The sequence below is a fragment of the Perca flavescens genome, chromosome 4 (assembly GCF_004354835.1).
Source record: "Perca flavescens isolate YP-PL-M2 chromosome 4, PFLA_1.0, whole genome shotgun sequence".
NCBI classification, from domain to species: Eukaryota; Metazoa; Chordata; class Actinopteri; order Perciformes; family Percidae; genus Perca; species Perca flavescens.
This window is the reverse complement of record NC_041334.1, coordinates 38662876-38674465: the sequence shown is the minus strand read 5'-3', so window position 1 is coordinate 38674465 and position 11590 is coordinate 38662876. Positions and strand designations below refer to the sequence as shown.

Here is an 11590-nt window from a genome sequence, read left to right as displayed (position 1 = left end):
TAGTTGATATCACAGTGCAGTGACAATGGAGCTCAAAAGGTGAGGCTGTCCCACATTGACTTGCGTGTCCTACGGAGCATTAAATTCTAGTATAAGCAATAAAGCTCATGCACAGCTGTTGTATGTTGGTTCTAACCAAATATTTGAACAGCATGGTAAAGCACATGACAGGATTTGGTGGCATCGTTTGGGGGATGATTAAGAGGTTATACAAACAAGCTGTTTAAGCCAAACTAAACTGCTTTGTCATGCTCACTTTAGGAACAAGAGAACATTGTCTATTACTTTACTTTTGTTTGTTTGTATTTGAACACATGTACAGTACAGGCCAAAAGTTTGGACACACTTTCTCATTCAATGTGTTTCCTTTTTATTTTCGTGACTATTTACACTGTAGATTCTCACTGAAGGCATCAAAACTATGAATGAACACATATGGAGTTATGTACTTAACAAAAAAAGTGTGAAAGAACTGAAAACATGTCTTATATTTTAGATTCTTCAAAGTAGCCACCCTTTGCTTTTTTTATTAATAAGGAAAAACTTCCACTAATGAACCCTGACAAGGCACACCTGTGAAGGTAAAACCATTTCAGGTGACTACCTCATGAAGCTCATTGAGAGAACACCAAGGGTTTGCAGAGTTATCAAAAAAGCAAAGGGTGGCTACTTTGAAGAATCTAAAATATAAGACATGTTTTCAGTTATTTCACACTTTTTTGTTAAGTACATAATTCCATATGTGTTCATTCATAGTTTTGATGCCTTCAGTGAGAATCTACAATGTAAATAGTCATGAAAATAAAGAAACACATTGAATGAGAAGGTGTGTCCAAACTTTTGGCCTGTACTGTACAGTAAATGTAGTCGTACGTGCCTGATGCCCACTCAGTAGCAGCACATCTGTTAAAGAGCTATGCCCCCTAGTGGCCTGATGAACACAGGCACGTTTGCCTGGTCTTTGGTGTTTTTTGCCCCCAGCGTCTCCTTCCAGGCAGCGTGGCGATGGTTATGTTTAGGGTTAGCTGCCTGGAAGGCACCGTTGGAGGCAAAAAACACCATCGAGCGTTTGCTGCGACTTTATTTCCAATTTTTCATGAGCTTTTTATGTTGGGTTCAGATAGATTGAGAGCTGTACTGAAGCTCCAATCAGTCCTGCAGCCCCAATATGCAACCCACAACATTTGAGGAAAGAAAATTTGCAAAAAGGCCAAGGGAACTTTATGAGGATGCATAGTACCCTGGATCCATGAAATAAAAATCTGCCTGCCTCCATGGGAATTTAAAATAGGGGTGTACTGACTTATGCCCCCTGTATTTTAAGGAAGAACATTTATTTATTTACGATACATTATTCATTCATAAAGAAAATTGGTGTCCTTAAAGTCCATTTTTTAATTGAGGCATTAAGATCAATTTCCAAAAGATGATTTTTTTATTTTAGTCAACTTTAGCATGGGTGTCCTAATTTTTTCACATGACTGTGTATATATAGGCAGCAGTGTACCAGTGTTTTGAGGAAACATGGTGATGATGGTTAGAGCTGCTGACTTATAGCCTCATCTGTTTTCTGTTTACAGCAGAACACCGACTTCTGTTAAGTTCTGGTCATTGTCTCACTCTCACTGGGTGTCTTTCAGGTGGGGGTCATCCTGGTGCAGTGCTTGGTGTTGATCTTCTACACCAGCTGTGTGTTTCTCTTCATTGGTACTTGCCTGTTGGGACTGTGCATCAGCAGTGTGTTCCCGTCAGTGCTGGCCTTTACGGAGGACGTACTAGACTACAAAGGTAAAGTAACGCACACACATTCTGACACACTCTCGGCATCAATTCCTACTCTATGAGGAGGACCAAAAATGATGATGCTGTTACACCGGCTCCTGATGTTAGCTTAGGGCTGGGCGATGTGGAGAAAATCAAATATCACGGTATTTTTTTACCTAATACGTCGATAACAATATTGGGATGATATTGTAGGGTTGACTAATGGTGCTTTCACAAAATATTTACACAACGGGATTTTTGATAAATCATCAGTAATGTGGATATAATGACTAAGTGGGTAAAGGCAAATAATAGAACAGCTAGAAAAGTCTGGTAAGTTCAGAAAATTGCATCCTTTTACTGTAATGCACCCTTTAAAACCAGGAAACCCACCAACACACATGTCCAAAATCCAAGACGATATCTAGTCTCATATCACAATATCGATATAATATTGATATATTGCCAAGCCCTACTAACTAGCGAGGCCAGCAGTAATAGAGCAAAATACAACCTGGGAAGCAGTAGAGGTGGTTGTACCAGCATCTGGTTCAGAAGTAGTTTAGCAGACTTAAAGGTGCTCTAAGTGATGTCATATGTTTTTTAGGCTACAACATTTTTTGTCACATACAGTAAACATCTCCTCACTATCTGCTAGCTGCCTGTCCCCTTAACACACTGTTTTGAAAGAAATTATAAAAAAAAGCCATAGTATAGTATGTGTAAAATATTTTTTTTTTTATAAAAGTCATAGTATAGTATGTAAAAACAAATTATTAAAAAGTCATAGTATAGTATTTGACAAAAGTGATACAAAAGTCATACTATAGTATGTCAAAAGAAATTATAAAAAAGTCATAGTATAGTATTTTGAAAAAAGTGATCGTCATAGTAAGTAGAAAAAGATTATAAAAACGTCATGGTATAGTATTTTGAAAAAAGTGATAGTCCTAGTATAGTAAGTAGAAAAAGATTATAAAAACGTCATAGTATAGTATGTCAAAAATTGTCATGGTATAGTATTTTGAAAAGTTTAAAATATAGGTTTCAGCAATAAGTGTCCTCATTTCTCAAATGCTTATTGAGTGTTAAAAGTTAAAAGGAAAGGTGATGTAACACAGTGGTAAACATGCCCCTGTCCCAGCTTTTTTGGAACGTGTTGCAGGCAAGTCATAGTCATAGTATAGTATGTCGAAAAAAAGTGAAAGTATAGTATGTCAAAAAGGTGATAAAAAAGTCATAGTATAGTATGTCGAAAAAACTGACATAAAAAAGTCATAGTATAGTATGTCGAAAAAACTGACATAAAAAAGTCATAGTATAGTATGTCGAAAAAACTGACATAAAAAAGTCATAGTATAGTATGTCAAAAAAGTAAAAAAAAAGTCATAGTATAGTATGTCGAAAAGGTGATGAAAAAGTCATAGTATAGTATGTTGAAAAAAGTGATGAAAAAGTCAGTATACAGTAGGATGTCAAAATTACCCCAAAAAATCGGAAAAAGACAAAGCATAATATATCGAAAAAGTCATAGTATAGTATGTTGAAAAAATCCATGGTATATGTCAAAAAAAAGTCATAGTATAGTATGATAAAAAGGTCATAGTATAGTATGTCAAAAAGGTGATAAAAAGTCTTAGTATAGTATGTTGAAAAAAAAGTCGTAGTATAGTATGTCGAAACAAAGTCATAGTATAGTATGTCAAAAAGGTGATAAAAAGGTCATAGTATGTCAAAAAGGTGATAAAAAGGTCATAGTATAGTATGTCGAAAAAACTGACATAAAAAAGTCATAGTATAGTATGTCGAAAAAACTGACATAAAAAAGTCATAGTATAGTATGTCAAAAAAGTAAAAAAAAGTCATAGTATAGTATGTCGAAAAGGTGATGAAAAAGTCATAGTATAGTATGTTGAAAAAAGTGATGAAAAAGTCAGTATACAGTAGGATGTCAAAATTACCCCAAAAAATCGGAAAAAGACAAAGCATAATATATCGAAAAAGTCATAGTATAGTATGTTGAAAAAATCCATGGTATATGTCAAAAAAAAGTCATAGTATAGTATGATAAAAAGGTCATAGTATAGTATGTCAAAAAGGTGATAAAAAGTCTTAGTATAGTATGTTGAAAAAAAAGTCGTAGTATAGTATGTCGAAACAAAGTCATAGTATAGTATGATAAAAAGGTCATAGTATAGTATGTCGAAAAAAAGTCGTAGTATAATATGATAAAAAGGTCATAGTATAGTATGTCAAAAAGGTCATAGTATAGTATGTTGAAAAAAAGTCATAGTATAGTATGTTGAAAAAAAGTCATAGTATAGTATGTCAAAAAGGTGATAAAAAGGTCATAGTATAGTATGTCAAAAAGGTGATAAAAAGGTCATAGTATGTCAAAAAGGTGATAAAAAGGTCATAGTATAGTATGTCAAAAAGGTGATAAAAAGTCGTAGTATAGTATGTCGAAAAAAAGTCGTAGTATAGTATGTCGAAAAAAAGTCGTAGTATAGTATGTCGAAAAAAAGTCGTAGTATAGTATGTCGAAGAAAAGTCATAAAAAAGTCATAGTATAGTATGTGGAAAAAAGTCATAAAAAAAGTCAGTATAGTATTTCGAAAGTCTAGAAAAAAAGTCGTAGTATAGTATGTCAAAAAAAAGTCATAGTATAATATGTCGAAAAAGCCATAAAGTCATAGTATAGTATGTCGAAAAAAAGTCATTAGTATGTCGAAAGTCTAGAAAAAAAGTCGTAGCATAGTATGTCGAAAAAGTCATAGTATAGTATGTCGAAGAAAAAGTCATAAAAAAATCATAGTATAGTATGTCGAAAGTCTAGAAAAAAAGTCATAGTATAGTATGTCGAAGAAAAGTCCTAGTATAGTATGTCAAAAGTCTATAGTATGTGGGAAAAAAAGTCCTAAAAAAGTCATAGTATAGTATGTGGAAAAAAGTCATAAAAAAAAGTCATAGTAAAGTATGTAAAAAAAAAAAAAAAAAAAAAAAATAAAAGTCTTAGTATAGTATGTCGAAAAAAAAGTTGTAGTATAGTATGTCGAAAAAAAGTCATAGTATAGTCCATCCATCCATCCATCCATCTTCGTCCGCTTATCTGGTGTCGGGTCGCGGGGGGAGCAGCTCCAGCAGGCGACCCCAAACTTCCCTTTCCCGAGCAACATTAACCAGCTCCGACTGGGGGATCCCGAGGCGTTCCCAGGCCAGGTTGGAGATATAATCCCTCCACCTAGTCCTGGGTCTTCCCCGAGGCCTCCTCCCAGCTGGACCTCCCTCCACCTAGTCCTGGGTCTTCCCCGAGGCCTCTTCCCAGCTGGACCTCCCTCCACCTAGTCCTGGGTCTTCCCCGAGGCCTCCTCCCAGCTGGACAGGCCTGGAACACCTCCCTAGGGAGGCGCCCAGGGGGCATCCTTACCAGATGCCCGAACCACCTCAACTGGCTCCTTTCGACGTGAAGGAGCAGCGGCTCTACTCCGAGCTCCTCACGGATGACTGAGCTTCTCACCCTATCTCTAAGGGAGACGCCAGCCACCCTCCTGAGGAAACCCATTTCGGCCGCTTGTACCCTGGATCTCGTTCTTTCGGTCATGACCCAGCCTTCATGACCATAGGTGAGGGTAGGAACGAAAACTGACCGGTAGATCGAGAGCTTTGCCTTCTGGCTCAGCTCTCTTTTCGTCACAACGGTGCGATAGATTGAATGCAATACCGCACCCGCTGCGCCGATTCTCCGACCAATCTCCCGCTCCGTTGTCCCCTCACTCGCGAACAAAACCCCAAGGTACTTGAACTCCTTCACTTGGGGTAAGGACTCATTCCCTACCTACCATACCATAGTATAGTATGTCGAAAAAAAGTCATAGTATATGTCGAAAAAAAGTCATAGTATAGTATGTCGAAAGTCTAGAAAAGTCATAGTATAGTATGTCGAAAAAAGTCATAAAAAAGTCATAGTATAGTATGTTGAAAAAAGTCATAGTATAGTATGTCGAAAGACTAGAAAAAAAGTCATAGTATAGTATGTCGAAAAAAAGTCATAGTATAGTATGTCGAAAAAAAGTCATAAAGTCATAGTATAGTATGTCGAAAGTCTAGAAAAAAAGTCATAGTATAGTATCTCGAAAAAAAGTCATAGTATAGTATGTCGAAAAAAGTCATAAAGTCATAGTATAGTATGTCGAAAGTCTAGAAAAGTCATAGTATAGTATGTCGAAAAAAAGTCAAAGTCATAGTATAGTATGTCGAAAGTCTAGAAAAAAAGTCATAGTATAGTATCTCGAAAAAAAGTCATAGTATAGTATGTCGAAAGTCTAGAAAAAAAGTCATAGTATAGTATGTCGAAAAAAAGTCATAGTATAGTATGTCGAAAAAAGTCATAGTATAGTATGTCGAAAAAAGTCATAGTATAGTATGTCGAAAAAAAGTCAAAGTCATAGTATAGTATGTCGAAAGTCTAGAAAAAAAGTCATAGTATAGTATCTCGAAAAAAAGTCATAGTATAGTATGTCGAAAGTCTAGAAAAAAAGTCATAGTATAGTATGTCGAAAAAAGTCATAGTATAGTATCTCGAAAAAAAGTCATAGTATAGTATGTCGAAAGTCTAGAAAAAAAGTCATAGTATAGTATGTCGAAAAAAAGTCATAGTATAGTATGTCGAAAAAAGTCATAGTATTTCGAAAAAAGTCATAAAAAAGTCATAGTATAGTATGTCGAAAGTCTAGAAAAAAAGTCATAGTATAGTATGTTGAAAAAAAGTCATAGTATAGTATGTCGAAAGTCTAAAAAAAATAGTATAGTATGTTGAAAAAGTCCCAGTATAGTTAAGTAATAAGGTGTAAATTGCATCCTTGCCTCCCTTCTCTAAAGCTCAGTAATGTTCTAATAGCTGAAGGTTTGGTCAGTAGTTGAGAGTTTGAATGAGATGTGCAGGTGTAAGTACGTGGGAGGAGTATCATGTTATTAGCCACCTCTGTCTCTTGTCTTGTGTGTTAAAGGTTGTGCCACCACGGTCCTGGTGACCAGTGCCAGCACAGGCGAGATGATCCTGCAGCTGCTCGTCGGATCGGTAAGTCTGGTTCTTTTTGTCCCAGGCAAACCATGGCATGCTGATTTGCGTTCCCATATCTAAATTATGGTCACCGAAGTTGATTTACGAGCCGATTTCCGGAGTTACGAACCGGAGGTTGCAAAACAGTTCACTTTCAAAGATGGCTACGTCGTGCATCACACGTTTTAATTAAAAAGATAGATCATAAAGACAGTAGCGTTATCGTACACAGGCGGCTGCTGTCTTTATAATCTATCTTTTTAATAAACCATTCTGTACACTTACAAAGTTCTCAATGCTGCAGTTTACATGTAGGGACCCTCATTATGCTACCGTTGAAGTGTGGTGATCTTTTGAGCCTTTTTAGTGGTATAAATAGCGATTTGTTTTTACTTTCCCTGTGCCCTGAATACTAGCGCTGTAAGCTAATCAGTGGTCCGCGCTAGCTTGTTTCAAGCTACAAACACATTCGATTAGCATGAAAACATGTCCCAGAGAACGACAGAGTGGGTACACATCTGTTATTAACCCTTATGTTCGTATTGCACCGAAATTGTCCTTTAAGCAGGCGTTGTAATGGAAATGCAAATCCCTGCCGTGCCGTGTTGACGCGCCGAGCCGAGCCAATCCAAGCCAAGCTAAACCAAGCTAAGCCACACATGAGTATGGAAAATGCTATTAAAGGAATATGCCACCATTTGTTGAAACAGGGCTTATCCCGGTCTCCTCTAGCTGTAGATAGGTGGGGTCTCCTCTAGCTGTAGATAGGTGGGGTCTCCTCTAGCTGTAGATAGGTGGGGTCTCCTCTAGCTGTAGATAGGTGGGGTCTCCTCTAGCTGTAGATAGGTGGGGTCTCCCCTAGCTGTAGATAGGTGGGGTCTCCTCTATCTGTAGATAGGTGGGGTCTCCTCTAGCTGTAGATAGGTGGGGTCTCCTCTAGCTGTAGATAGGTGGGGTCTCCCCTAGCTGTAGATAGGTGGGGTCTCCCCTAGCTGTAGATAGGTGGGGTCTCCTCTAGCTGTAGATAGGTGGGGTCTCCTCTAGCTGTAGATAGGTGGGGTCTCCTCTAGCTGTAGATAGGTGGGGTCTCCCCTAGCTGTAGATAGGTGGGGTCTCCTCTAGCTGTAGATAGGTGGGGTCTCCTCTAGCTGTAGATAGGTGGGGTCTCCTCTAGCTGTAGATAGGTGGGGCAACACATTTTTTGTGCATGCATTGTTTTAGTCCGGTGCAAAATCGGCATCGCCGCCGCTAGTTAGCTTAGCGTAGTGAATGGAATCCTATGTTGCCGATTAGCATGTTGTGAGTAAAAGTGAGCCAACAAAAGACATAAATCCGTCCATAAATCCGAATGTCGGGCCTGTGCCATTTTGAACCCGATTTGTGGCCACATTGCTTTTCATCTTTGATTGCAGAGTCGTCTGACATTAAAAAGCCACTGTGTATGTGTGTATGTCTTCCTGCAGGTGATCCAGAGTCAGGGCAGTTACAGTTTCCTGGTGTGTTGTACGATAGCGTCATGCATCGGCTTCTGCCTGTTCCTGTTGCTCCTCTGGGTGCAGCACAGCCACAGAAACTGCAGCACCGGTAAACACACATAAAGAGAATGAATGAAATTCCAATAACTCTCTTTGTTTGGCAGTATGAATTCAACGCAGCTTTAAGAAAAAGGCTGTATTAGTAAAACACTGATGTCTCCTAGCAACCTGCATAGCCGCCTGTTGCTATGTGGCTATTTATGCAATGTGACTTGGAAATAAAGAGCGTCAAGGGTGCATAGAAACAGTACAGACACCAAAGCAGGTGGAGGAGCAGCTGATAGCAGAAGCAGTAACACCTATAACATGTCAGTGTACAGGGGTGTCAAACATACGGCCCTAGGGCCAGAACTGGCCCACGAAAGGGTCAAATTTGGCCCACTGGATGACTTTTTAAAGAGAAGTCATTCATTTGAATGAATGTTATTCCTATTCATCAACTGGGGGTCACATGGTCCTAATTAGAGTAGCAGGCCCTAGGCTGGATATTGGTTATTACAGATCCAAATGGTTACGTAAAGGAACCGTAACACAACACTGTCAGGCGTGGGCTACTGGTAATGCACGAGCCACCAGACAAGTGGATACAGAGTGTCAGGTTTTCCAAGAAAGATGGACCCGTTCCTATTTCTTCACAGAGGTAAATGAGAAGCCAGTGTGCTTGGTGTACTCACAGCACATTTTAGTGCTCAAGGAATAGGCAAAAATGGCCCAAATCTGAGGTCAGACTTCTTCAGAAGTAGTGTGAACACTCAAATCAGATTAAGACCACTTCCATATGTGGTCCTGAATCAGACCCAGGTCAGACTTTTTTCAATACAGCCGCAGTGTGAACAAACAAGGTGGATTTGATGCGATTTTTACATCAATCTACATCGAAATTTGTCACAATTATGCTCCAGCGGGAGTTAAACTGCGTCTCTGTGAAGCTATTCACAACGCAGTCCCACCACAACTGGCTCCGTCTCTGCATCCACACAGACCTCCGTAGTGAATTTGCAGCCATAACCGCGCAAAATGGCCAAATTAGCCAATTTGGTTCCCTTTCTCTTCATTCTTCTCCTCATCAGCACCTTCTCCTCAATGTTACGTCTGCCATTACACAAACATTTTGAAATAAATGCCAAAATTCTGACTTCCTCCATAACCTCCCTAACTTTAGTGCAGCAGCGTGCTGCGTCTGATTGATTTATTGATTTATTGATTGATTTATTTCTGGATAAACACAATACAACAGTAATCCAGAGGATAACATGCTATTTCCAGCACGGCCCCTTGGTGTTTCACACGTAAAACAATATTCAAAAAGCAAACAAACCATTATGGAAAGACATACAATATGGAGGAGGAAGTTTAAAAATATATAAACATCACATAAAAAACAAACTAAATGGAAAAACAAAAAAATAAATGCTACACAAACTCACCAATTTATCAATAGATATTCATCTTGTTCCATAAAAACTGCTTTACCTGCGTTTTAAAAATCCTTCGTGATGATAGGAGTTTTGTAGTAGTAGGCAAACTATTCCATGCCATGATACCAGTGTAAAAAGAATTTTTAGTTGCATTAGTAGCTCTAAGAACTATGCATGAGCAGATGCTGGCCCTAGTATTATGACTATGCTGCATGTGGACCATGGTTACATTAGAGCATAAATAATTAGGGGCATGACCATTAACAATGTTAAACATATGGTTAACATAGCTTAAGTTGTTCTACTCTTAGATGTACATGTAGTAGACCAGCTCTTGTAAACTCCTCCCTACCTATGTTAATACGGTGGGGTGCTTTTAATAGGTACCGAATAACATTGTTTTGCAGCACTTGGAATTTGTTTTTAAGCTGTCATTGGTATTGGTCTTTTTGGCATGCGGGTCAGTTCGAAACCGCAAACAGTTCACACTGGAATCTGATATATAGATATAGAGGCCACATTTTAAAAGGTCATGTGAACAGCCAAACAGAAAATCAGATTTGAGCAAAAAAAAAAATCAGAATTAAGCATTAAGACTTGTGGTGTGAATGTAGCCTGTGAGACTCATCATGGCAATGGTTTTACTGGTCCAGCCCACTTGAGATCAAACTGGGCTTTATGTGGCCCATGAACTAAAATGAGTTTGACACCCCTGGTTTACACAGACTCAATAAATCAATCAATCAATCAATCAATTTATTTGTTTAAAACCTTCTTGTTTGGACCGGGATGATTGTCCTGGCCTCCTGCATCGCTTTCTCCAGAACCATTGTATCCCGAAATAACTTACATAAGGCCCTCAAAGCATTTAATATGCAACTAAACTGTATACAACTGACTTACTGTGTACTTCTACTTCAGAGGAAAACTACTGCATTTACCTGACTGACAAATGTTACTGGTTACATTGAAGATTGAGAAAGTCACAATTCAGCGGTGCATTGCTTAGCGAGATCAGCATGTTAATTTAATTTTGTGTGAATGTCATATTTGTTTGACTTGTATTTCAGCAGTTTAGGGTTACTAATCACGACTTTCAGATTTGTCTCAAAACACAGACATGAAAAAGAAGCCACAGACTGGAGGTTCGTGATCCGAGGGTCCCTGAGAGACCAAAGGGGGAGCGGGGGGGGGACACACAAGAGGACACAAATGACCGAGATGTGTTGCTTTGGAAGATGGGGGGGAAAGGAGCATTGGAAGAACCATCTCTGACATTCCCACATCTTACCCCCCCCAATCTTAGAAGATGAGCTTCACCCTGGCCTCCTCCAACTGAACATTTTCTACCTAAAGAGAAATCTACTTTCAAGCCCGATGATCAACAAGCAGCCCAATGGATGGTAAATGGACTGCATTTATAGAGCCCGACCACTCAAAGCCTTTTACACACCCATTTATACACTGATGGCAGTTCAGTAGTCTCGCGTCGCCAGACCTGTCCCTACCTTGTTGCACGATCAAAATTTCCCTCAAAACTTGTCATTTCTAGCGTGTAGCTTGCTAGCTCAAAGTTTGTTGTTGTTGCGAACAGTGTTAAAGGTGCCCTGCCACACAAAACTGTTTTTCCTTGTATTTATTTGAAATCTGTCAGGTCCATATGTGTTTGTGTGTTATGTGGTGAATGTGAAACTGAACTGCTACCTCCTCTGTCAGCTCTAGCCACTGAACATAAATAAGCAGAGAAATCAGGCCAATCACAAAAGCTGGTCAGTCTGACATCATGTTGCCTGAGCTCATTACTATTCATGAGC

At 38.8% G+C, this 11590-nt stretch overlaps 1 protein-coding gene across 2 annotated transcripts in view; it reads left to right on the top strand.

Moving 5' to 3' along the window:
• mfsd4aa (major facilitator superfamily domain containing 4Aa) overlaps positions 1 to 11401 on the top strand; it is a 23302-nt gene extending 11901 nt beyond the window's left edge. Inside the window, exons 7-10 of one of the 2 annotated variants that reach the window (XM_028576368.1) lie at positions 1641 to 1788; positions 6771 to 6841; positions 8287 to 8407; positions 10895 to 11401. In XM_028576368.1, the coding sequence (XP_028432169.1) occupies positions 1641 to 1788; positions 6771 to 6841; positions 8287 to 8407; positions 10895 to 10929 (375 nt within the window). In that variant the 3' untranslated portion in view covers positions 10930 to 11401. Of the gene's footprint in view, positions 1 to 1640; positions 1789 to 6770; positions 6842 to 8286; positions 8408 to 10876 lie in introns of both variants that reach the window. The other variant, XM_028576367.1, reaches the window with a different exon arrangement.
• The last annotated feature ends 189 nt before the right edge of the window (positions 11402 to 11590 follow it).